This window comes from Pleurodeles waltl, chromosome 4_2 (genome assembly GCF_031143425.1).
Source record: "Pleurodeles waltl isolate 20211129_DDA chromosome 4_2, aPleWal1.hap1.20221129, whole genome shotgun sequence".
Classification (NCBI taxonomy): Eukaryota; Metazoa; Chordata; class Amphibia; order Caudata; family Salamandridae; genus Pleurodeles; species Pleurodeles waltl.
In genome coordinates this window covers 21,673,005-21,700,233 of record NC_090443.1, presented here as the reverse complement: position 1 = coordinate 21,700,233, position 27,229 = coordinate 21,673,005, and the positions used below count along the sequence as shown (strand labels likewise).

The 27,229-nt window shown below is 43.7% G+C and overlaps 1 protein-coding gene across 3 annotated transcripts in view; it reads right to left on the bottom strand.

Moving 5' to 3' along the window:
* The window catches only part of DENND1C (DENN domain containing 1C), a 292,565-nt gene continuing 265,336 nt past the window's right edge, over positions 1 to 27,229 (bottom strand). For all 3 annotated transcript variants that reach the window (XM_069230426.1, XM_069230428.1, XM_069230427.1), the window contains 3 exons: positions 9,855 to 9,922; positions 8,906 to 9,113; positions 1 to 2,621 (listed from right to left, as the gene is read on the bottom strand). In XM_069230426.1, coding sequence (XP_069086527.1) covers positions 1,812 to 2,621; positions 8,906 to 9,113; positions 9,855 to 9,922 — 1,086 coding nt within the window. In that variant the 3' untranslated portion in view covers positions 1 to 1,811. The remainder of the gene's footprint in view (positions 2,622 to 8,905; positions 9,114 to 9,854; positions 9,923 to 27,229) is intronic.

The following is a 27,229-nucleotide window of genomic DNA, read 5'->3' as shown; positions in this document are numbered from 1 at the left end:
TGTCTTTAAATAGGTTTATCAGTTGTGTATTGTTTACAATCAAGGTTCCAAATTAATTAAAAAGAAAAGACAAGCTCTCGTATGTATCCACAGAGACCATCTGACAACAAGAAACAACTGTGGCAAAACTCAGGCTGTTATGTTCTTCCCTGTAGAAGGTTCTTGGAGGTCTGTCGCTCAGTGATATATATGCAAGATAGGGAGACACGGGCACACATGACTAGGCTAGTGTGTTGCCATTTTAGAAATGGCCTCATGATGGGGGAGAGAGAGGTTGTCTTTAGAGGGGATCATGGGAGAGAGATACACATACAGGCATAACCCACCATATGTTTTATTATAGATCCCATTGTGTGGTGTTGGCAATGACTGTTCCCTGATGGTACTGGCATACAGCTACAGCCCCTGTAGCTTGCTAAACCTGTTGCTCTAGTGGGTTTTAGTAGAGGGGGGCTTTTGAATGTGTATTGGTAAATACTTAGTATCAGCCTTGGGTCTTGTTACACATGACCTCGTAGTAGGATCATGGAAAATTATACCCCGGAGACAAATGAAAAAAGAACAAATGATGGACGGAATGCAGAACAAATGAAACATTCACACTCAGTCACAGCCACTGTTTGTTTTTTGTGGCCATGCTATTCCAGTTGGAACCCAGCAATATGCAAATCAGTCTTGACCCTGCTCCCCATGGGAACAGTCCAGCCCATCTGCCAGACCAAGTCCACCGTGAACTGGAAACAAGCATCCTTGACTGAGGTTCGGGGTATTGCCCCGCATCAGCAAGGCTTTTCATTGAATCTGGTGGCATAGGGAGCACAGGACCCACATCTGGGCATACTCGTCCCACTTAAGGCGACAAATGCAAAAAGAAAATATGATGGATGAAATGCAGAACATATCAAACATTCATCCTCAATCAGATCTAGGTTTAATCCGCCGCTTTTTTTTTTTTGCTGGCCATGCTATTCCAGTTTGGACCCAGCTATATGCAAATCAATGTTGACCCTTCTCCCCATGGGAACAGTCCAGACTGAATTGCATATGGGTGGGTCCAAACTGGAATGGCATGGTGAGCAGAAAAAAATTATGGATTAAACCTATTTCTGTGATTGGGAGATGAATGTTTAATTTGTTCCACATTCCAACCATCATCTTTTCTTTTTGCCCCTGAAGACATTGGCATGTACAACTACTCCAAGGTCATTATACTAATAGTCCTGTGATGGGGCGCATATAGAGAGGGCTCTTGAAGGTATGTTGAAACAGCCAGTTATGCAGATAGAAACCTTAATGGGGTGTCTAGAGATTTTTGTTGGAAGTGGTTTGACACTCAAGCCTAGTTCATAATACACTCTGCTACTTGTTCCATGATGAAGTGTTGGCAAAGAGCGATCCTTGTTAGAGGCATACAGGTGTGGCTTCTAGGATGCTCTACAGATGGTCCCATCTGTGTGTAACCAGTGTGTACATGGGTGGTCCTCAAGAGCTGTGGGCACAAACAAAAACATTACTTTTAATCCCATAGTGTTGCATCTGGAGGGATTTAGGTTGACAGGTCTGGCTCTCGTGACATTCTACTTATGTTGCCACAAAGTGATGTTGGTGATCCTTCTGAACTGGTCCTTAAAGCGGAGGACCAAGCAGTTAACGTCAGGAAACCAACAGCTCCCATTAAAAGGGCTATGTTGATTTAAGTCCAGCAGATCATAAGATTTGTCTGCAGTGCTGCACCTGTCCATGAGATGTGTCAACTACCACAGTTCATAATTTGGTGTTAGTGCATGAACTGCAGACGACTACTTGGTCTTTTAGACCTCAAAAATCTTTTTGAGTTCGGACACTTTGTTCAGGCCTGAGGAGCTGACTTTGATTGCTTGCTTTTTCCAGGAGGGGCTTAGTGGGCCATCAGTATTTCTAGACTTGTAGTCAGATGTGCCATTAGAATCCATCTCTTCTGCTCCTGGTAGTACTGGGCCCTTTTCACATACCTCAAGCTGGCTGTTTGGCCTGAGGTTCCCAGGAGGTGCAGTGCCTCTGTCCCCGGCCCAGCTGTGAGCCTTTTGCCGGGTCTCGGTTTGTAAATGTGCCACACTGGATAGGACACCAGAAACATTGGCTTTTTCCTGCATCTCTGGAATTTCTTCAGGCTGAAGCTTGATGTTGGGACTTTTTGGGTTTTCCTCACACCTTTTCGGTTGATCATCTCTTTCTGTACCCCCATTTCCCTCTTCTATTCTTTGTGGTTTTTTGATGTCCGAGCTCAACCCTTGTGCGCTCATTTGACAGGGTGTGTCAATACTTGCGTCTGCCCGGGCATCTATCTTGTTTTGCTCATCGATGCCACGGTCCCACATTCCACTGCCCTTTGAACTGTGGCACTTCCATTCAGGAACAGTGGCAGCCAGTGGCACCACAAGGCTATGTAAGGCGGCATTTTGTCCTGTCTGTGTACACACACCTTCTGGTTCTTCAGAAATACAAAACTCGTCCGAGGACAGCAAGGGATGATCCAGTGAGGGCTCCCTATCCGGGTACCAGTGACCACTTCCAAAGGGCTCGGAGTCTCTCCTTCTGGTGAGGTTCAGGCTGTCATCACTGGGGGGGTTCATAGATTTGATCTGAAAAAGAGAATTAAATTAATGACAATAACCTGTAAGATAAGGGGTAAGGAGGCTACGGGAGAGGGATAAAATAATTTACATCCTTTCACTTTAACGTCATGGTCTTAGGGGATGGATCATTCTGTCACACTCTACCACCATGGTGCACCAGCATAACGTTTCTGGCATTGCAGTGCTTCTTCACGTGCCATTCATGACAACGAAGGGGCAGACTAAAAGTAATTTTAACAAGCCCTAATTTGGTTCGGATGCTGGAGAAAATTAGTTTCAGGAAGAAAATCTGCAGAAAAAGATCACTGTGGCAAGGCGTAGTCTGCCTGTCTCTCTTTTTTTTTTTTTTTCTTTTCTGAAGCTGAGCCAGTTCAGATGGCAGAAGGATAAAAAAGTAGCGGCCCAAGCAGGTAAAGCTTTTAGTTTACTACATATAGCACTTCAGATTCATACTCAAGCTTTAAATGTTTAAAACAAACAAGTCTAAGAGACAAATGTGCAAACATGATTCACTAGGGAATTTGTGTGTTGGGTGTAGAGCATTGGAGAACATCTTGAAGCCCAGTCTAGCTTAAGAGGTGTGCTGGGCCAGTGCTAACACAATTCAGACACATATGAATGGTTGCTTTGGAATGACAAATTGAGTGCAGGGTTTTCTTTCTGTTCAGGTCATGACTCCAAGTTGGGTGCCGCAGTAGTGTGCTGGTGTAGGTTGGAGTCTCTTTAAGGGACTGGAGCACACATAGCAACCCTCCCAAACAAGAGAAAGAGAGGAAGGGGAGAAATGCGGAAAAGATGACCAATCTCTCTGCCACGTGTATCTTGGCAGATGGTTTTCCATTTGATATTTAGATGCTGTTGTCCTTTGGAGACTTGTTTTCATGACCAATGTATGCAGATCTGAGTCCTCATAGATCCCTATTGCCAGGAAACCGTTTTTCGGAAAAGCATTAATCTGCTGTTTGTGCAAGCAGGCCATGGACCAGGTGAAACCAGGGGGTCTCCATAAATGTTCTTGAATAATGATAACTGAGTGAGCTGGGTGCCTGCTGCTCTTACTGTCCGCATGGGCATTTCCATAGCCTCTTCGGCTGGTTGAGTCTCAAGGCATCCTTTGGTTTCTTAGGAGATATCTGTGAGTAGGATGAGGTCCACCACCTTGATATTGGAGTGGTAAACACTGCCATTTACACAGCTTGTTATCATTTACTTTCTCACTAAACTTAGTTCCAAAGGCTGTGGCAAACTAGTTGTTCATCTAGTGTAAAATGAGATCACACACACATCAAAGTTGAAGCAAGGTAGTGATAGGGCAAGGTGTGGAAAGTAAGTTGACACTCCCAAAGAACTGAAAGACCTCGATCTTCATGCTCACTGATTGTTAAGGTGGTGTGTTTGAGTGTGTGCAAATGTACCTTCTGGCTTCACAGTCAGCTTGTATCCAACTCGGAATGCTTCATGCCAGGATCTGAAATGTAAACCTGCCTTTTGGAGGGGGTGGTCTTTTTTTTTTTTAAATTAGGTTTCTAGTCGGTGTAATCATGTACAAATTTAATCTGCCAACAAATATCAAAAGGTTCCTATTTTAGATATCGAGAAGAAACAACTTCTAGAAATATATAAAAAGCAATTCATTCATTTGTATAAAATTCTCAGACTCCACTAAAGTATTTTAATGTTATTGAACGCACCAATCTACTTTGCATATATTTTTCCCCTACTATAAACATTACCTCAAGTGGAAAAATCGAGAGGATCTTTAGATTGCCAGCAGGTATTATTGATCTAGCTCTCAATATTGCTAGGAACCACTCAGGTCTTGTTGCTTTTGATATAGTTCACAGACGGCTAGAATAGCCTAATAATGTAGAAATGTCACTTGGTTTAACCTGAATTTCTAAACAATTAATTCTGAACATCAGAATTGTATTCCAAAAACCTTTTAGCAGAGCACAAGATCATATTATAGGTACCCAGTTTCCGGTTTCTTGGCACCTAAGGCAGTGGTCAAGTACATTTTAATTACACTTATACAACTAGGCCAGAGTATAATAGCCTTACATGGTGTGTATAGTTGCATCCCCAAATAATTTGCTCCTTGTAAAATTGAACAATCCTTGCATACCTCTTTCCAAACTGTAAATTTAATTGCTACTAAAGTTTCATTCTGCCACTTTCTAAATATTTGCACAGGCAACTTGTTAGAGAATTATTTTTGTTTTATCAAATTGCTGACCCCCATTTGGAATAAATGATTTTAAAAGAGAAGTAACTATATCTCTAGATTTTTCAATTCCTTTTATTTGTAGTTTACTACTTATTTGACAGTAGGAGAATTGAAACCACTCCTCTTTAAACGTATGCTTTCATTTATATATTTCCAAGATATAACTCTGCCATTAATAAACCAATCCTATACTGTTTTCCATTGTTTTATCTCTCTTTGGGATAATTCTGTAGAAATCATGCGTTATGCCGACTCTCTGTGTATCATGGTATATGTAAACAGTGATGTAATTGTTGTATATCATAAGGCTAAAATGGAATAGCGTACCAATTTGGAATTTCAGATTCTGTGTTTTTCAAAATTGGATAGGAATGTTCATCTTTTATTACATCTAAAAAAAATAGTTATCAAAATCTTTAATTTTGTACAGATGATAAAGGTGGGGTTGAACCATTAAATAAGCAGCCATATAATAATTCCAAAGATCTGGAAGGGCAAATCCTCCTCCTTTGAAGCTGTAGTTTTTTTTCAAACTTGTTGAAGGTTGGCCTTAGTTCCAAAGAAATCTACTAATTGGTGCCTCAATCTTTAAAAACAATTCTCATATAAAATAGAGAACTGCATCGAGAAATGAAACATAACTAAGGGAAGGATATTCATTTTGATAATCAAAACTGTACCTGTGATTGATACAGGAAGACTGTTACATCTTTGTAATAAGGTTTGTGTTTTGTGTACCAGTAAATGATAGTTTAATTTATACAAGTGATCATAATTTTCAAAAACCTAAATATTTCTTTGGCTCTTTATTAGAATTAACGAGTACAAAAATGCAGGTGACCTTGATGAATGGATTTTTAAAAAAATGGTATTTCAGTTATCCACCTTATGCAATCCTACATTAGAAAAAGTAGTGATTATCTGGAAGGTGTTTTTTTCTACATTCCTTTATGAAGGTGTATTAATAACAATATTTTATCTGCATAAAATGCTCCCTGCACCAAACAGTTGGCACCATATTTGTTCTGTTCTGTGACTGGGAGTGATGCAGTTACCTGCCTATGAGGAGCACAGTCTGGGAGAGAAGAGGCAAGCACTACCCACCTCCCAAAGACCTGGAGAAGGTGGCTGGCAACATGTCCTGGAGTATGGAGGTCTCTGCAACACAAATCCTTGTGTCTGGCCCTGGGGCTGAAAGATGGAGCAGGCAGAGGGCGAGCACACCTCCTGCCCATCAAGATCAATGAATGCTATTGTGCCAACCCCTCAGGGCTTGGCCATCTCTGGAGTATTTTCCGAAAAGACTGGCAAAACACCACACACTTCGTTCTCTGCCCATTCATCCCGAGGGAGTCCAAGCTGAATCTCGAGCCACGTAGAATGTAAGGCCACCGAGGGGTATGCAGTGCACTACAGTGGTTTAAATGGGTGGAAGAGGGAGCAGTCCCTCTAGGCTTAAAAATCCCTGAAGATTAAAGTTTAATTTGCAGTGTTTAAAAAACATTTTCCAACCCTGTTTGAAACCAAACAGTGCTGATTTAATTCCGCTGGAGGAGTTAATTAGTAATTTCACGTTACACGAGTAACAATGAATTACTCCAATTCAGCCTGCAAAATTAAAAGTTCTACTCACCCCTAATTCTGAAACACTTGTGTTGCAGATATAACCCAAAATCTTAGATACTTGTACTAATGCGAATCAAGGTGTGTGGAGAAGGTGGTGAAGCACCTACACTCTTTCTGTAGAGGGAACTGATGGTATTCTGCCCTTACTTTGTTTCAAGAATCACTCATCCCCGTTGAGGTTGCCTATGGTGTGATCAACGGTGGGGCGTTTAAGCTCTATTCTGTGTGGCAATATGCTGCTTTCTGTGTGTGGGGGAAACGGCATCTTTTCTTTTGTCCTTGAACGTTAAGCGAGGGGTAGTTCGCTTGTAACTCGTCTGACCATTTGTTTCTTATATACAAAGGCAAACTCGGGTGCAGAAGTCATATACAATAACGGTAGGAGACTGGTCCAAGCAGAAATCGTCTTTTGGCTGTGAGCTGTGGTCAGACGTTTTCGGTAAGGGCTGTTCTGCTTGAACATGCAGGTGAAAGGTATGTAAATATTGCTAAATACGAAATTTCAAGAAAATTTGCAGAAGCGATTTTGTAAGCCTAAATAAAAATGTGCCTTCCCTTTTGGTTTAAAAAAAAAAGAAATAGAATTTAAAAATATGGAAATCCTAACACGTGGCATGTGAATGTTGAAGTGCCAATAGTGCAAGATACGGTGCCCATGAAGTAGTATAATGGGGCTGGATGAGAGGGCGGGGAATTAAAGCTTGGAGATAAGCACCAGTGGAAATTACGACTGAACAAATTCTATCAGATAGTCTTTCACTCTGTGGGGCAAAAAGTAGCCTTTACATTGCACTGTCGCCACTGGCTGTGGTAACGAAGAGTTCAAAACTCGGTCTTTATGGAACATGGTCTCACTTCCATGCTGTATTACACTGTATTATTAAGGGCGGGAGGGAATGAGTAATTATCGCTACTATCATTTAAGAGTTTGGCATCCAACCGCTGTAAGGAACGGGACTTGCATCATTTGCATGGAACAGGGTATCGCTGCCATTGCCCTTGTATCACACTGATTACTGATTACGGAGTGCGGTTGTGAGGGGGGCATCTGTGGTACATGATATCGCCGCCATGTTCTAAGGAATGGACACATATACTGCACCGTTACTCCGCGGGGTAGTGACCAGGGTATTTATGACACATTATCCCTGCCACGGCTTGATTAAACCAGGCCTCACAGCACTCTGTAAGGCGGAGAGTGAACGGAGGTTTGTGCCTACGCCTTTCTGTAACGAAAAGGACCAACATTTAAAGGCTGCACATTCTGGCCCGTTCTTTGGATCTCTTCTACCACATTTTAGTCGAATGTTGGACTTGAAGAGGCTCGCGTTCTATCAGTCTGTTTGGGGAGCAGTTGAAATTGAACTCTAGCTTGATGCACCTATTCTTCCATTGAGAAAACCGCTGACATTACTGGCCCGTGTTTTGGCAGTCTCGTCTCCACCCCCCATCTTTTGGGATGACTTCCACTTTTTTTGTGGCAGTATAGACACATTTTAAACAAACACATAAAAAAGCATATTTTATGAGCTCACTGCCTTTAAATGCTCATCACTGAACGGATGCTGTACAAGGCAAGAAGAGCGGGTAAAGAAAGTTGCTTTCTTAGTGAGTTGAACGCTCGCCGGTGACATCGCTTGCCGTCTGCCGGACATGAGTTTAAATCCTAGCACGGCCAATTCAGCATTCACTCCCTCCGAGATGAGTAACTGAGTATCGTTAAATTACACCGTTTAAGTATAGTGTTTGGACAAGATAGGAGTGCCGTGTGAAGTATTGTGTACAATATAACTTATCATTCTAATGCTGGCAGCTCTTAGCTTGTGAGATTCGAGATCCCTCTTTATTGTGGATGCTCGCAACATTTTTCATATGGTTTTACCGCTTCCAGAGAGGCATGAAGCAAAGCAGCAGCAAAGGCCTATTTGGGTGGGAAAGGAAACAGACCACCCTACATATTTCTGGCAGATCTAGGTGCTTCTCAGAGGGGAAACGTTTTTCCCTGTGGTGGAAAAAAGTTATATGTGAATATACACTGCTACACACCGGTTAATCATGCTGAATTCACCATAAGAGAGCAACGTACTGTAAGGCACAAACAAATTTATAGGAGCAGACTTCTGAACATTGCCAGCCTGCCTTTGTGAATCATGCCCCAAGGCGTTTCGATTCCAGGTAGTGCAGTAATGGTTTTGTTGCAAATGCAAGAACAGTAAGGTATTATACCGCCTTATAGTCCCTGTTGTGTCACAACATGGACTAGCTAGCTAAACAGCCATTTTGTGAGATTTCATGCAATGCAGAAAGGCACATATCCTATTCATCCCTTCATGGTTTACACCAAGCCCCAGGTATGACTGTCCTGTCTACTTGTGACTCTTGGTGCTGATGTCATGCTCCCTTCGCCCGCTTTGGATCAGGTTGTGACCAGACTTACTGTTTTGATGAAGCTGGAGTCCTCAAGGCTGAAAAAGTCCAGGCTCTGCGTCCCGTAGAGGAGTCCCTTCTCATTGCTCGCCTGTGTACTCAGTGTGTCGAAGATCTCTCCTAGTAGGTCGATCTCGCCTGAATCCAGAAATTGGTCGTCCAGCTCTGACATCTCTTCCACGGCCTGCGGCTCGTCATCTGTCATCGTCGAGACATCACTAGGCCCAAACAGTTCACACATATCAGTTGCATTTGCAGTGTTTGCATTCATCCGCCCCCCACAGCACCAACTTTTATCTCTGCGTATCAACCCACAAAGTATGTATACATTGCCCAATGGAATATTCCAGAAGCTGACAGGTGTGCATTCTTTCTTTACCCTCGGACTCCCGAAACTACCAATAAGTTCCCCAGCGCTGCCTTCTCCACAATGGTCTAGTCTTGAGTTGACAGAGTATGACCCTCATTTCTTCTCTTCCAAGAACTGACCTGGGTACCACAACCAATTGCCAGGGTTGCCAAATTCCAAGGTTGCCTAGCCTTGATTTCAACTTGCGTCGTTTTCTTAAACCACCCTTCATCCTTCCTCACTCTTACAGGTTCTCTTTCACCCTTGTGTTTTCCCTTTCACTGTTTTCCTATCTTTTTCTTCTTTCCTTATTGTTCCTTTTCTATCTCTTTGTCTGGGTAGGAGTCTGATGATGACAAAAATGTCCCGGTCCCCAACTACGAGTGATGGTGCTCGCTGCCTCCACCCCCCTGCAACATTACTTGCAAACACATAATAGTTCTTCTTAGTATGTAGGTAGGTTCTGGAGCATTCCTGTGACCTTACACTCAATCACACCTCACTAATTGGCACTCCTTTGACACAGGCAGCAGTCATCTTGAACATATGGCATGAAATCCATCCTCATGACCTCACTTGGGCACCATGTGTTAATACTTGGGCCTCTTACCTTTCAGATGCCCAAGATGAGTTCTCCTCGCACAAGGGATCTATTTTACTTGGCCTTTTAGGACGAGACTACATGAGGGAAAAAAGAGAAACAAAGTTGAACAGTTTGTGATTTTGAGACGTGTGATGAAGTCTCTATGGTCTCCCCATTTTATGATGCAGTGTTGATAATTATTGCCATGACCGGAGCAGTGCTTGCTATCTCTGAGTTTGAAAAGTGAAGTCTCTTCTAGTGTTAGTGTACCCTTCATATCCCAGAAAGCTATACAGTAAACTTTCATCTGAGGAGTTCTGCTCACATGCCCCATCCAATGATATAAAAGAGAACAAATAAGCTTTGTGGGCGTAGGATCAATCAGTCCTGGTCTAAAATGCACCATTTTGCTTTACTCTGTTCGCTCCCAAAAACATTTTGTAAACCAAAACTACCCCACATACCCTCCTTGTTTGCCTCGTGTTGGACTAGGACTACAAATCTGGTACATGCTTGCGTGGGACAAACCCAAGTCACTCCAGTACACTAATTGGGAGTCCAAGGTATCCTCATATTCTTCTATTCCCTTCGCAGGGTTAACAGCACATCAGACATCCTCACCCTCATGGGTGAGTGGGTCCCGCCCCTCCTGTAGTTCGGACACCATAGCCCCCAATGCACGCAGATCTTCTTCCAGTTTATCATCCCTATGGTCATTTCTCATTCGCACCTCTTCCGCAATCACCCATTCAACGACATCTTTCACTCATGCTGCGCAGGTGGTGATGTTGGCAACCGTGCAATAGCTACGTGTCTCTTTGCAAGCACAACCCAAAGAAGGACAAACTTCCTGTTTATTTTTCTCTTTATAGGGGCAGGAAAAAACCCAGCATTACTGGACGGATCTACATCTGCACATTCCATCCCAAGGCTCTATAACATCGCCCCAGTAAGATAGGGTTGAGCATCTCCATATCATTTTTCAAAAAAATATCTGCCAGCAAGGCATCACACCAAGGGCAACTGGCTGAGCGAGATTGATAAACCTAATGTAGCATTTGGAGGGGAATAAATGTTTAGTGTATAATGTTATATTGCAGGAGTTTAAAACAAGCCTTGGAACTAACCCTCCGCCCCCCCCCCTCATGAATTGTTGCCATTCATGGGCGACACAAGTTCCCCCAGAATGGGCTCCCACTTGGTTTGGATAGGGAGCTCCACTTGTGGTAGATCACCATGTAGAGCTTGATAAAGATTAGTCGGCGTCCCCAGGCCATACCTAGCATGGCAGTGAGTGGCTATGACTTAGCCAGCTCTTCCAGAAAGGAAGGCCACACATCTCGAGCCGTGCTCAAGATTTTTAAGTATTGGAGGTACTGCCCCTCACCCAGGAAAAAAATGTCCATGGCCTCCTCCCTTGTAATGAAGCGTTGGTCTACATATAGATCTCCTATTGTTTCACACCCTCTATCTCCACACCAACGTGGAATCCGCAATTCACATAAAGGGCTGCACCACCCATAGAGGCATGTCAGGGGCATAGGGACCATGACGGATGACCCTACGGATCACATCCTCCCAAACCCCTGTCACCAAATAGATGGCCTAGGGAAAGGTGGGCAGGATCCACATCCCCAGCATCAGGAGCACTAGCAGGGGTTGTCCTCCGTATGCCTTATAATGGCTTCTTCTTCCAGTTGTCCTCCATGTCAAGCCAATGGATCGCATGTTGAAGCTGGGCTGCCATAAAATAGAGTTCCAAATATGGAACCTCGAGACCTCCCTGTTTCCATGTTCTCTTCGAGGTGGCTAGTCCAACTCACTTACAGTTAGATCCCCAGATCTGGTCGACTATCAGGCTATCTAGGGTTCAGAAATAATGTTGAAGGATCACGTACTTGTACTCTGTAGAGCATAAAGACCTCAAGGCAGTATTATAATTTTTACTATGGCAATCCTGCCCATAAGTAATAATGGCAGCTCTCTCCAGAACCGGATCGAGACACGCACCCCCTCCACCACTCTACCGATATTCTGCTCAAGGTATACCAGGGCCGTGTACATCAGATACAACCCAGAGTTAGACGTCTGTTGAAGCCCAACAGAAACCCACCTTAGGAAGCTCGTCAGCTGACATTCCCATTAACTGATCCAATGGAAATAGTTTGGATTTACTGGGTTTAACCCGTAATCCGGTGACCTGTCCAAAGATCTTCATAACATTTAGTAAGGTGGGCGCAGGACAAGCCGGCTGCCGTAGATACGCCAGGGCATACTCGGCGTAAAGGGAGACCACGTGTGGTCTCTCCCAGCGTTCTGCCTCATGGGCCCATCACCCATCGCAGAGTTTCTGCTAACTGCTCCATTAAAATGACGAATAGAAGTGGTGAGAGAGGACAACCCTACCGGAAGGGCACTGACACCACCCCTCCTGAGTGGACCTGAGCGAACGGGTCAGTGTAAAGAAAATAAAACGCAACGGATAAACCCCAGGCCCATCTGCTGGAACACACTCCAGAGATACTCCCAGTTCAGCAAGTCAAATGCCTGCTCAATGTCAAGGAGCACTAAGGCAAAGTTGTCAGAAGCGGAGGGGCATGGTAGACATGGGCCAGGTGCCTTATATTGTGAAGGGTGTTGCACCTCGGAATAAATCCTGATTGATTTGGATGTATTAGAGTAGGCATCTGGAGAAGCATCCGTGCCGCAAGGGCACCACTTAGGATCTTCATATCTTCGTTTAGGAGCAATATCAGTCTTTAATTTAAGCCAAGGCCATTGTTGGATCTCTTCCCAACTTTGGTCTCATAACCCTAGTGCCTCCCATAAAAAATACAGCATTGTGTAGGGGCTTAAAGCCTAACCATATACTTGCAGTGGCTTGTCAGCTAGAGTGTCTGCATGTTTATGCTAAACTTTTGCGGGTAGTCTGTCACTACAGGAGGTCTTCGCAGTTTTGAGGTGCTTGATTACGCTGAGGAGTTTCTCTCTGGAGAATAGGAATTTCAGCGACTCCTTGGAGTCCGGATCAAGGCACGGTGGCTGCACCTCTACCAAAAAGTCCCATACGGCCTCCGACAACTGGCCCGATCACTCGTTATAGACATTCCTAAAGTGGGTGTAGAACACATTATTTATCATCTCTTGGGTGTGGACCATACTGCCCGTATGAGTATGCAGAGATAGTCCAGTGGGCTCCGGAGATTCATGCTGCACCAACCCGGCCAGTAAAGCTCCTGTCTTGTTGCCCCCGCATGCAGTTTTCATCTATAAGCTATATAGTCATGGTATTTGAGTGTGAGCCAGTCCTCCATTAACTCGGTATGGGTCTTGCACCAGGTAATCAGTTTATGTGGATCAGATGGAAGCATGGCCTCCAGCTTACTAAGTGTCTGTTCCCACATGACGATGTTGCGTTCTGTTAGACTCTGTAGGTGTTAGACTCTGTAGGGCACATTAATGCAAACCCCTCGGAGAACGACCTTCATGGGCTTCTAATCAAGGGCCCTGCAGGTCGCTGATCCCCAGTTGGCTGCAAAATAGTGTGTCTTTCACCTGTGCAGAAAATTGAGGGTCTGCAGGGCCTCTGCACAAAGCCGCCAGAAAGGTATCACCAGTCAACTGGGCTCGTCCCCAAGGCTTAATAGTACCGGGGAATGGTCAGAGAGATAGCTAATTAAATAGGTTACGTCTGTAACTCTGGGTGTCAGCTCAGAGGAAAGCAGACAGTAATCCAATCGGCTAAACGTACCCATCGGCGCACTATGGCAGGAAAATAGCTTTATCGCGGGGTGCCTCATGCACCACACATCGCAGAGATGTAAGCCCTCCATCACACCAGCAAAAGACGCAGTGAGTAGGGGCTTAGTATTGGGTCTGGGAGGCTCCCAATCAAACGTCTCATCCAGAACACAGCAAGTCCCATGGAGGCACCCACTTAAGGGGGCACCGCGGTTAGGACCAAAGGCAAAATCCAGACGATTGATATTAGGGGCATATACATTAAGGAAACACATCTCTCAGCCATCAAGTGTCCTGTGACATACCATCCCTCTGGGTCCACAACATGGTTCTTCTGCTTGAACACAGTCCTGGGAGCCACCCACATAGGCACCCAGCACACGTAGCTGGAGTACGAGGTGGCATATACTTGTCCTCTCCAGTACTTGCACAGACATGAAATACAGTCCTCTCCACGCATGCTTTTTCTGGAGGAATAGGATGGCTTCCTTATAGTGTTTTAAGTAGGGAAACATACATCTACGTTTTTAAAAGTGGGCGATCCTCCTGACATTCCAGGTGATTAATTTAGCCTTGCAGGCAGCCATACCGTCCTGTTCGTGTATATGTTGTGCTTTTCTGGTGTATTTCTCAGTGCACAATCTTATCGTGGGTGTAACTCACTTGTTCATTATGTCGCAAATGTCTCACAGTAGTAAGATTCACTTGTTACATGTCTGTGCAAGGCATTTGAGTCTGAGGGGGTCTGTCCATGCTCATGTGAGGGTGCCAAGGCCATGTGCACCTTGGGGTGTGCTGTGTACGGATTTCCTGAGAAGGGTGAATGTGTGAACCCAGCTGTCTCTCATTACCCTACATTTTATGTTAAATTTTACAGATTTTTTTTATTTTTATTAAATACATTGTTTTAGAGCTGAAGGTTCGCAACCGTACTTTGTGTAGCTGAAATGCTAAGGACAAACTAATAAATGCATGCAACCTACTTCTGATCAGTAGACCCGAATTCTTCACCCAGTATCTAATCTGTTGTTAGTGCCAGGAAAGTTAAGGACTGAATTGCAGCAGGGTACATCTCACCTTCCATCCTGAATGGAAAGGTAATTATAGTTCTCCACGTCTCTTATTCATGCAGTTGTCCCAGCTACCAGCAGAAGTTGAACTGTAGTGTCATCGATTGAGAACATCAACAAATGTGCAGACAATGCCTGTGAACTGTTAAGGCTCGATCGGTGAGTTTATCCTGCTCCTCGTAAGTATGCAGTGCGCATCTTTCTTACTCAATAGGGATAAACAGTGTTTCACCCAATCCACAGGTCTTCGCTGCGGACCACAAGAAAGGCCATAAAGAGGTTCTTGTGGAAGAAAGGAAGGTGGTTATAGAGCAGACTTGGGTAATGTAGCTAAACAGCTCAGTTGCCTTCTGAAAATGCTGGGAGTGCATTCTCCCACCTCACCGTCGCCCAGCCCCGCCCCGCCCCTCCCTGTACCTGCTGGCTGAGCCAGCAGATGAAAAATGAAAAATAAAACAATAGCAAGCTATCGTTTTAATTATCATCTGCTGGCTCACCCGGGGGGGGCGACACCCCTCCCTGCCACTGCGGAGGAGCGCCCCTGGGTAGGGATCCCTCTTCCATAAGTCATCACGCCTTGTATTCACTTTTCTGAGCCTTCTGGGAGTATCATTCACAGTTTCGGACCAAAGAAGACTCTGGGACAAGACTGCATTTCTTCCAACTTGTTCCAAAAGGAATTTTGAGAGAAACATTGGAGAGGCTTACAATGATGAGGAACCCTTCCTAAGAGAGAAACCAGTGGGCATGTACCTGGAACCGGCATCCTGTCTGGTTTTCATTCGAAAAGCAGTTGGCATTGAGTTGAAAAACTTCTGCACATTTCAAAAGACCTTTCTCTGCACGAAGCGATGTGCAAGTTACTTCATTACGTCACAAGTGTGCTAGTTGCATGTTTGAGACTAGTTCCAGCTGCCCGGCTTATTCCCAAATAATCTTGTTCTGACGTTCAACAAGTGGTGTGCTTCTGTGCTACCTCAAATAATCAAGGGTAGTTATGGCCGTTGATCTTGTCTCCAGAGCTAGTGCTGAATGAGGAGTGCAAGATTTCAAGCAAGTGTGAAGCCCAAGTAAATCACAGCACTTATGTTGAACACTTTCAAACTCTAATTCCAAAGGAGTTTTTCTTGATTGAGAGAAATAATCTACCTTTGCAGCACAAGATACTATGTAGGTGTGTGCAAACCTCCAGATCGCCCCTAATGAATTATCAATAAATATAATTTTCCCAACTTTGCAGAATTATTGGGTGATACAGCCTTCCATGAAAAATATCATTACTGCAAGGTGAAGCCTTTACCCCGGCAATTTATTTGCTGTGTTTCGGATGTCACAGGTCAATATGGGGAATAACTTTTGCTTTCAGTTTCACCAACATGCAGTGGCCTAAAAACCTTAGCCTCTCCCACTTGCAAAGTGCGATGAAGGGGCCCTCCTCACCTACATGCAATCTGTGTCCCTCACCTATCACCTTCACAAGGACTCTCAAAACCGCACAACATACAGACGCTTGTAGCAGAAATATTGCCAGATTACATAACTCTTCAGGCTCTGGATTGGGACTTTGTTGTTCTTCAAGTGAAAAAAAGTTTACAGGCTGCACATATTAAATGACATCAACCAGAGCAGGTAGTAAACTGGGCACTAGGTCTGTCACCGATACAAGAAAGAGAGTCATCTTAGGCAAATGACTATTGTTCTTAGTGTATGCAATGCTTGTGCTGGCAGAGAGGAAATCACAAGATCTAAAAAGATCTTTTATTTAAGAGAGGAAGTGGCAGAGCTGGAATGCAAACAACTTTAGACAAGAATAAAAATCAATCAATCGGGAGGCTTATGCAGTGTGAACCTCCAAAATAAAGATAACTGAGCACTGACAGGCTCGATAATTTGTTTCAGGATTTGGGGACACGGTAGAGAGAGAACCTTTGAGGCATTTTATTAAGCCATAAACACGCGCTTGAAGATGTTGGTACCTCTGTCTGAGGCAGCCAGTCTATCTGATAGGCATAAGTCTAACTTAGTTTATCCATTTTCACCAAAGGCAAATGTGTAGAATGGCAGAAAGAAGATGAAATAAGAGAATTTGAAGAAGAGAAGGCTTGCTGTAGGAAGCACCTATCGCTCAATTAGGAACTGGGACAGGCAGAAAAGATGTATTATATTAATACAATAATGGAAGCCATAACATCAATCTTCTGGAGGATTCAGTTAGCTTACACATCCATCAGGCCTTTTCCTGATGGTATTGCCTTCACAGAATATTGGTGGCCAACAGCGACGCCTGCCTTTCAACACAAAATAAACAGCAGGTTGTCCTAGTCCTATCTATCCTTGTTGTAGCAAAAGGATGTGGTCTCACAATAGCTTAAAACAGCTTTTGTGGCACCCCCACGATGAAAAATAGGTCAACCCATGAATGACTGCCATGTTCAAACCAAATTGTTTTTTGCCTGTATTGACCAAGTGTTGGAGGGAATTGTACATGAATTGATTCAGCAGCAGGATTGTAAGTTTTACTTGCTCAGTACATTTTAATTAGGGTTTCAAGTAGGACATGGTACAGACACATTCCTTTTTTATTGAACCTGTCTGTGTCCCATGCTACAATAGGTCACTCTGTTCTTCTGGAAAGGGTGAACTTTCCTACGGATCTGAGGTACATCCAAAGCTTGGCTGGAATCAGCTTTAGACCGGGTTTAGTAATTAAGATAAGTATTCCACAGTGAGGGAGCTAGTCCTTGTTTATCCTTTGTTTTTTTTAAAAGGATATATGGCTGTAGTTTCAACTGGACTGGACTTTCAGCACTAAACAGATGACACCCAACTAAGGGTTCATCTGGATGAAGGTCGTTGTCGGGCTCTGTTTCCCCTATTCTTACTGGCTCTCAAAGGTCGTGTTCTCTTGTTAGCATCATTTGTAATCGTGGAATCATTGCCTTCATCCAAGAGCTTTCATCAGCACCCATACCAAGCACAGAATTAGCTGTTGTCACCCAGCAAAGGCACCAGCAAAGGCACATGGTTAATACAGGAGAGGTTTGAATGCTGTCTTCTTCTCGGAGAAGATTATACCAACCACATATGCACTGGGTAGCAGTGTCTGGTTCCCACGCATGTGTTCTTGTTGTTCCACAGCTTTTTGGTGCAGTACAGAAGCTTTCCAGGTCATATCTGCATTTTCAGTTGTCCTCCTGCTTACCACTGTCCACATTCTACTTTTAGGTTTGTTGCCTCTTTGCCTTTTCAGTGCCATTGTGCTACTTTTCTGCTTGCCTAGTATAAATAGCTCGGTTCACCTTTATTACCAGGCATTTTCAGATCAGTATTTCAGCTAGCAGTGTGTCACTACAAACTTCTGGTTTCTTTGCCATCTTCTCCAAGTCTATGGCTGGTCAACCTTCCTGCTGATTACCATTTCACTTCATAACCATCTGTAACGGCAAGTTCAAAGATGCAATCTATAAAGGTGGAAATTAGAGTGCCATCATCCTGGGGCTTGGTGCTGCCTCTTCTTCCAAATCTGGTGGTGTACACAATCTTAGAGTGAGGGTTGTTGTGTTCTACCCCCTCATGCCTCAGAGTGGAAAGAACAAATAACTTCATGTGGGGATAAGAGTAAATAAACCAACTTTCAGTGGCAGAAAAAATGAAATATCACAAAATATAGTGGCTATTCAATCTTCACCTCTTCTTCTTCTTGGATAAAGTCCCTTATGGCAGCATCATGAATTCGCTTTAGCGTTAAGAACCTAAGTCTATGCTGACCCTCAACCCTCTTTAATTCCCCAAATTAGGATAGATGTAGAAGGTTTAGCCCAGACTGGCCAGAAATAATAATCCATTCTTGGGCTCTACAAAAAGGGTTGTATTTGTGAGGATTATTAGTTTATTTTGTATGGACTATGACAATATCCTTCATGTCAAGATAACTTCTGGATAAATTCACATGTTTTTGGTGGCTTAAGACAAGCTGTGTGATTGATTTACAGAGTGAAGCAACCACATTATGTTGTGCTCAATGCAATTAAAGGTACCATGGCTGGCCCATAGAGCTATTTATTACAAAGGCCATCTGTGCCTTAAGTCATTAGAATTTACTGCCAAGAAGACATTTGAGATATTGATCTCCAATGATATTTATCTTCTTTGCCATGTATGTGGTTTCCCTGTTGAACATATTGCCTTCGGATGTGTAGGCAACAGTGAAGCTATTAAAAAAACCTGCCAGATCCAGAAAAAAAATATGTATGGCAAAGGATAAGTCATTGTTCTAACAGGTGATGCTGTTATTTGTACAGTGGCCAACACTCTACATAATACACATTCTCCATAATATAACACCAGAATGGTTATCTATATTTGTAATACAACATGCTTATGTTTCTCCTTTGTGTTGCACTCCTCTGTATGTTCCTCTCCCACAGCTATTCTACCATATGTTTCTTCCCCTACTAACATCCTATCTCATGTGGCCCTCTCTTGTACTCTTTTGTTCACTTCTTCCCTGTGGTTCTCCTCTCCCGTTCTCTCTCTTATCCCACTCCTCTCCTCCATGCTTTTTGTTTCTCATCTCTCCTCCACTGGGTTGTCTGTCTTTCCCCTTTTCATGTTACTCTTGTCTGTGTCACCTGTTTTCTTTTCTCACCTCTTTCTCCAATGTCTCTTTATCATCCCCGCTCCCTTTCTCTATCACTTGTTTCTTGATTATGTATTACCTTCCATCCTTCTTGCCAATCCTGCTCAACTGTCTCTCTCATGTTTCTTTATTACCTCTGTTTTACCTCTACCCCTTACCTGTCTCTTTATATCATGTCTGTCCTTTTATCAACTCGCAATCTCTCCCACCCACTCTGCCCTCTTTCTAGCCTGTCTCTGTATCACCATGCTCTCTCCCATCTCCCCCACTATCTGCCACTCTCTCAGCTGTCTCATCTGTATCTCTCTTTCCCCCACTGTCTCTCTATCACCTTTCTCTTTATCATGACCATCGTTCTCCCCTTTTTCTCTCTGCTGCCCATGCTCACCTGTCTGTCACTGAATCACCTCTTTTAGCTAGTCCCTTTCTCACCTCTCTCTAACCTGTATATTTCATCTCTCTCCTTTGTGACTATGCATGCTCTCTCAGGGCTATCGCTTTCTCGGCTGTCTCTTTATCACCTCTCTCATCTGCCACATTTGCACCTCTCAGTTGTCTTTCACTTTTCTTCATCTCTCTCAAACTCCAGTCTCCTCCCTATCTCTGTCTCTTCTTCTCTGCAGCCCCTTTTCACCTCTCTATCTCGCTTACCTGTCTTACCTTCCCAGTCCTTTTCTCTCTCCCATGCCCCCTCTGTGCGTCTTCTTAGCTATCTCTTTCTTATACGCCCTGCGTCTTTATCAAAACTCTCACAAATCTCTCCTTCTGTACCTTTCAGCTGTCTATAACTTACCTCCCCCCAACATCTTTCTCTCTTTCTCACCTGCCTGCTTCTTTATCACCTCTCTTCTCTGTCTCTGGCAGCTGTCCCTCACCTATTTCTCACACTGGTCTCCTCTCCTGTGTGCCTTTTCTCTCCTCTCCCACGTCTCCACCCCTCGCTGTAACCTGTTCTTTATCACCTCACTCTAATTTTCACAATTATCTCTGCCTTTCTTCCTCTAACTTGTGCCTCTTCAGTGTCCGCTTTCTCTTGTTTGCCTTTCTCCTTTCCTGCGTTGTCTATCCCTGCTTTCACGCTGGGCTCTGCCGTACTTTCCTTTCTCACTGACATCAAGAGACCTGGAGGCGATTTTCCACCTGGGGACCTTCTCTGCCAACAACAATGATGTATTTTGCAGGTTTGTTCTGAGTATTTCACTTTGCTGGGATATCCTGCCCCCCGTACTGCTGGCTTCAGTCAGGGAGCAGCTGCTGTATTTTATCCTGCAGCTTTTGCGAGTAGGCTTCGGAAGTGAAGGGGGGGGCCCTCCACCAGAGTAAGGGTACCTGGGCCCCCCGCACCATGGTGGCCTGTATTACGTCCCTGCCAACCTGTGAAATTGCATGTTTACCCCATTGGGACTTTTTTTTTCCCCAAGCAGATCTTACAGGATTACACCTGGAGGGACCTGCATGGTTGTTCCTGACTTGTAAAGAAGTCCTAAGACTTTTCTCAAATTTGACAAATAGTTTTTAAAATTCTAATAGGCATTTGACCATTCCAAAGTGGTAATACTGTGCCTGGAGTGGTAAATGGCATTTGTCATTTTACAGTTCGGCGAGGATGACACTGTGTCAGTCCTATGCTTAAAGATTTTGCTGTACAAATGGCAAAAGACTTTGTCACTATCTAGCTCGGCGAGGATAGCACTGTGCTCATCCTATGCTTAAAAAATTTGCTAGATAAGCAGACATTTGAGGTGAGCAAGTCTAGAGTGTCGCTGGTGTTGCAGGGTGCTCCTTACTAGAGCAGCTCTCCACCTAAAATTGGGAACTTCCCAGAGTTCTCCTTTGTTTTTTGCATATATATATATATATATATATATATATATATATATATATATATATATATTTAGATAGATATATACACTCTCTCACTCTTCCTCTCTCATATACATGTGTAAATCAGTGTATCTAAAATGTTGACAAAGGGTATTACAGGGTATAGGATTTACATGACACCCATACTGGTAAGCATTTTTAACAGTGCTTCGTTTGGGGAAGCATAAACTCAGGATTCAGAACGTAACGCAGGGGTTAGGGTTGACTTTACTAATAACAATTTATAATCAAACAAACCCTTTTTAGCAAAATAAGGATAATCAAAGATAGGGAAAAAATCTAACCTGTACAATGCAGTTTGCATGCAGCTCTTTGATGGCAGTTCATAGCTCACTGTACTAGATCAGGATAGTAACTAATGAAATGCACAGTAACAGAATGATCTCTGTGACAAAAGCAGAATTCCACTGAGCATTGCACATAAAATACTGTTCTGTGATCTGCATGGTACATGCTCTTTACAGCAGGCACTTTAACCCTTTGCACTACCTTAGATGAATCAAATCTGCCACTAGACAAAACTTCATCTCTCTTCAGCACGTACATTAATCATCAGAGTTATCCTGCCACTTTTATTGTTGCCTGAAAACTAATGTATATACAAGGAATGTTGCAGTGCTTTTAATTCTGCTCTTCTGCTACAAAACTGCCCCACCCCCCCACCCCTCCTTCCAGTCTCCGGGAATCGTCAGATGCCTGGACCAGACTCTGACAAATTTCAAAATATTTCAGCTGTTAGGAGAGCACAAGTGAAGCACATTTTTTTCGTTATTTTGTAGTGGAAATAAAGATTTAAAAAGGCTCAAAACAAAAGACACTTTACTTCGTGATGTGCAAATGATGAAGATTTGCAGAAACCGGATTTGCACATATCCTTGTTTGTGCACTGTATAGTTTAATCGGTACAACTCTGTCTATGCAGATTTAGAGGCGATTTGCAATGGAAAATGTGCGATCTGCAAATGACGGTGCTAGCACATCTTGCTTTAGTAATGTGTTTGACAGTGAGCTCTAAAATGCCCCACCAGCCAAATACCACACTCTTACCACGTTCTTGCTGAATGGGCATGCCTCCTCCCTTACACTTGTTCTTTGTGACACACTTACATTGTTCACAATCTGCCTGACCTCAGTGCTGTAACAATGATGGCAGCACCTCTACTGTGAAAATTGTTCCAGCACCACTGAGGCAAATAGACACACCATGCCTTCCACAAAAACAGTGTCACACACATAACAACTCTCGCCCACTCTCAATCGCGCGCGCACACATTTTTCAAACCTGGAGAGAGATTTAAAACAGACCCTGGTCACCTTTTACTAATAAAAGGGTGTGACCGGTTAAGTAATTTGCTCCCAAAGCTCCCTTCACATGTACATGTAATAATCTTTTGTGTTACGTGGCAGAGCTCGGCATGGTGAGGGATCCTAAAATACACCTCCACTGACTTACAAAGCCTATCTGTATCAATACCACGACATCGGTTTACTTCCATTATGCAGTCAAGTTTTTGTCAGTCAAATTTATTCAACTGCAGTGTGAAAGTAGCAGGCTTGTTAGAACAGGGGGCGCAAGGGTCATTACTCCCCAGGCCTACACTTTTTGTTGATCCTGGTTCCTTCTCGCACAATTATTTATAGATTTCACAAAAAAGCTGCCCTGTTTTTATTAATGGTGAGGCAGCTAACATGGCTAATGTCACTAGATAAGGCCAAATGCTGGATCTGCCCTGTGTTTTTGTCGACAATGCATTTTTCTTAAATTTTGAAAGATGTCCTTGTCTTATGAATGGCCCTGCTTTAGATAGTTAATTCGGACCCTGGGACGCCGACTGCCAGATGAAAGGCGTGTAACCCATGCTGACCTATACCTAAAGTGCTGGAAACTGTTTAAGCCTTTCAAGCTTAACTTTTGATCCGTATCTGTAAGAAAAGACATCAGTCCATACAGAAAGTGAAACCAAAATCAAATGTACTCCACGGACCAAGAACAGAATAACACGGAAAGTTCCAAGCATCATGCACAAGGCTTCCCGGGGCACTTACCCAGCCTTCTGATGGCAAAGCCATTAGGTCGAACTTGCAGGTGTAAGTGCCCTCTCACTGGTTGGTGAGTTTGTCTCCTGACTCGTGTACCCTCCCATCCTTCCTGCTGTGATGCTTCTCTATCCATCGCTGATCCACTCGCTATTTTTTAAAACTTTAATATCGGGCCCAACAGCTGTAAAATGCCACAGTTTTGAGCACTCCTCTGCTACTTTTTATTTTTCTTTATTTTTACTTTACTGTTCTCGAAGGCCGTTGGCCATGTTGGATCAATAAAGTTTTAAAAGGCCAACATTTCCGCTAGTGTGTCACAACGCATGTGTGCACATGAATAATAATGCATATGCATCATTGGCAGTCATCTTGGAATGTTTTTCTTACCATTCCAAAAAGGTCACTGTGTACATGCATTGAGGCGCATGTATGCGTAGCCGTGGAAGCACCAATGCAAACAAGCATTTGCAATGCAACAGGTCTCGCGTTTGCTCATGTTAGAGCTGATCACGTTGTAAACTCCTTACCCGACTTTTCACCTATCGGCAAAAGTGCATTTATGTAGGTAACCCGAAAAAGTGCAATTAACTATGTAAAGCGCTCGACTTCTGCCAAGCGAAATCGTGCTAGTAAATTAGAGAAAAAGTAGTCCACGAGCCGGACAGAAAACAGCGAGCCTCGCATGTTTTCTGTACTTGGTCGATGCGCTCAAGGAGGGCTAACCACCGGAAAAGGCATGACGTATGCATGCTTTCGTTTAATGAAAGCATGCAGATTGTATTAGGCAAGCCCACGAACCAATGAAAAAAACTGACGTGACTAGGGTGACCACCCGTCCGTAAATTTCACGGACTGTCCGTAATTTCGCCCTGCCGTCCGTTGTCCGTGATGAAACCTTTAACGGACGGCATTTGTCCGTAATTTCAGCCTTTCACCTAAAGGACAAGGGATGGCAGGGCGAAATTAGGGGCAGATGAGTTTCCCCAGCGGGTTTCAAAGGCAGGGAGTCTCCTGTGCTCTGAGGGAGGGAGGGGCAGACAGATAAGAATCAGACCTTCTTGCCAGGGGGTCTCCTTCCCTAAAGACATGCAAATGTGCACAACTGGTAAATCTGCAAATACAAAAGGGCTTGAAAACCTTCATTGACTTTACTAAAAGGAGTCACTTGAAGTTTTCTGATGGCAAAGACATTACTTTTAGAGAGGTGTTGTAATGGTGTTCCAAGGTGAGCTGTGGAGTGTGTGGTATTAATGGAGTGTTATATTTTTTTTTAGTATTAGGTATAAACTGTATATTATTCAAATCTGTATTCCAGAAGCACTTTTTTTTTTATTTAACCAAAATGTATTTGCGCTTTTTGTAGCAGCCTTTATTATGACGTAATTGTATTTTTCACAGTTCTTTCAGGTACTTCGGTACCTCATAGTACTAACAAACATTGGCAAAGCAATAGGTCTCATCTACAAAAGAGTTATTGGCTTTGTTAATGTGTTTTAGCCATTAGCCATGTTATACACCAGAGTAGCTGCTGTTCAGCATGGCTTAAAGTTAGTGGCATAGTGGTGTGGAGTAAAGTAGCATAGGAGCAGTGGCGTAAAGCCCAGTGGTGCAAAGTACAGTGCAGCGGGGTACAGTGCAGTTGTTTAGAGTGTGTTAGCGTAGAGTGCAGTGGTTTAGAGTGCAGTGGCATGGAGTGGCGTGGGACAGAGTAGAGTGGCATATAGTGCAGTGGAGTAGAGTTGCATACATTAGAGTGGCAGAGAGAGCACTAGCGTAGAGTGGTGCAGTGGCATAGATTGCAGAGTAGACTCACGTTGCAGGGAGTGCAGTGGCGTAGTGTAGAGTGGTGCAGAGTGGAGCAAAGTGCTGTAGAGTGGAGTGATGCAGAGTAGAGTGGCATAGAGTGCAGTGGCATAGAATGAAGTAGTACATAGTACATCAGTGTTTAGTACAGTGGTGGAGAGTGCAACGCTGCAGAGTAGAGTGTCAGTGCAGTGATGTAGAGTGGAGTAGAGTGGCACAGAGAGCAGTGGCGTAGAGTACAGTGGTACAGAGTAGAGGGCAGCGGCGTACAGTGCAGTTGTTTAGAGTGCATTGGTGCAGAGTGCAGTGGCATAGAGTGGCATGGGTTAGAGTTACATAGAGTGCAGTGGAGTAGAGTGGCATACAATAGAGTAGCAGAGTGCAGTAATGCAGAGTGGTGCAGTGTCAGAGTGCAGAGTAGACTCGTGGCACAGAGTGCAGTGGTGCGGAGTGGAGTATTGTAGAGTGGTGTAGAGTGCAGAGTTGCAAAGTAGAGTGTCAGTGTAGTGGTGTAGAGTGGTACAGATAACAGTGGCATAGAGTACAGTGGTGCAGAGTAAAGGGCAGTGGCATACCGTGGAGTTGTTTAGAGTGCACTGGTGTAGAGTGCAGTTGCATATAGTGGCATTGGGCAGAGTAGAGTGGCATAGAATGCAGTGGAATAGAATATATTGGTGCAGAATGCAGTAGTACAGAGCAGAGTGGTGTAGAATATAGTGGCGGCCAGTGCAGTGTTGCAGAGTGTCAGCGTGCAGTGGTGTAGAGTGCATTGAACTAGAGTGCAGTGGTCAGAGTGGTATAGAGTACAGTGGCGTAGAATAGATTGTTTCAGAGTAGAGTGCAGTTGCATAGAGTGGAGAGTGCAGTGGAATAGAATGCAGTGGTACAGAGTTCAGTGGCATAAAGTAGATTATTTCACAGTAGAGTGAGGTGGCTTAGAGTGGAGAGGTGCAGGTTATAGTTGAGTTGCTTAAAGTGGCTTAGAGTGTGATGGTGTAAATTAGTGTAGAGTGCAGGGGTGCAGAGTAGATTAGAGTGATGTACAGTGTATTGATGTAGAGTGCAGGGGCATAGAGTTGAGTGTTACAGAGTAAACTGCATTAGCATAGAGTGTATTAGCTTAGAGTGCAGTGGCGTACAGTGTAGTGTTGCAGAGTGGCAGAGAGTGGAGTTGTGCGGATTAGATTGGTGTTGCCTAGACTGGAGTGGTATGGCGTGCAGACGAGCAGAGCGCAGTGGTGTAGAGAGGCATAAAGTGCAGTGGCATAGAGTAGAGTAGTACAGAGTAGAGTAGAGAGTCATAGTGTGAAGTAGCATAGAGTGCAGTGGCATAATGTGGAGTGGTTCCGAATGGAGAAGGGTGCAGTGGCATGGAGTGGAGTAGAGTGATACAGACTAGGGTGCAGTGCCGTGTAGTGGTGCAGAGCAGAGTGGAGTGCAGTATGGATGATATGCTAACACACTGCCATTACAGACAACATATTTTTGATTGAAATGACCATTACATTTGCACAGATATACAGTTTTTCGAATCAAACTATACTGTGCACAGATCATGTGTGGAAATTGCATCACCTAATGCAATTATTTGTTTTAATCATGTAAAGGTATTTGTTTCCAGCACAGTTCAGAATTAACAAAAATGTGCTTGATTTGTACTTCTAATTCTGATATATTCTGAAGTTTATTTAAATGTTGTCATGTGATAGAAAAAACTCTTTCCTAACCCCAGTATCCAGCAAGATTGTCGCATAAATCCTCTCACTTTGAAGTCAGAGAAAGGAAAGTAAACACTAAGTTCCCCCCGAAGACAGAGCCTGACATTTGACTTTGTTCTTTGAATGCACAGCAAATATGATAAGAAAAGAACAAGATTTACAGGCCTGTTTACAGAAAGGCACTCGGCAGGATACTGTAAATAAGGTTTTGGCAAGGGAAGGGCCGAATTCAAGCTGCATAGCCTAAAACAAATAAAGCCAGCAAATTGAAAGCAACAAATTGTGAGTTACAAACCACAAGGTCAATGGCAAGCAACAGGCAGAATGCATTCACAAGGAAGCACCATGAATTTACTTAAAGTGACAGCTGTGGGGTACTTTGTGGGGAAAGTCCAGTATTTTAGTCCATATCTTGCAGAGGTTTGGCTTCATCAATCACCCAGGTAGTATGACGAGAAGACCTGGAGTGGTTTCCATGTTGCAGGAAAGGTCTGTACACCCATTCTA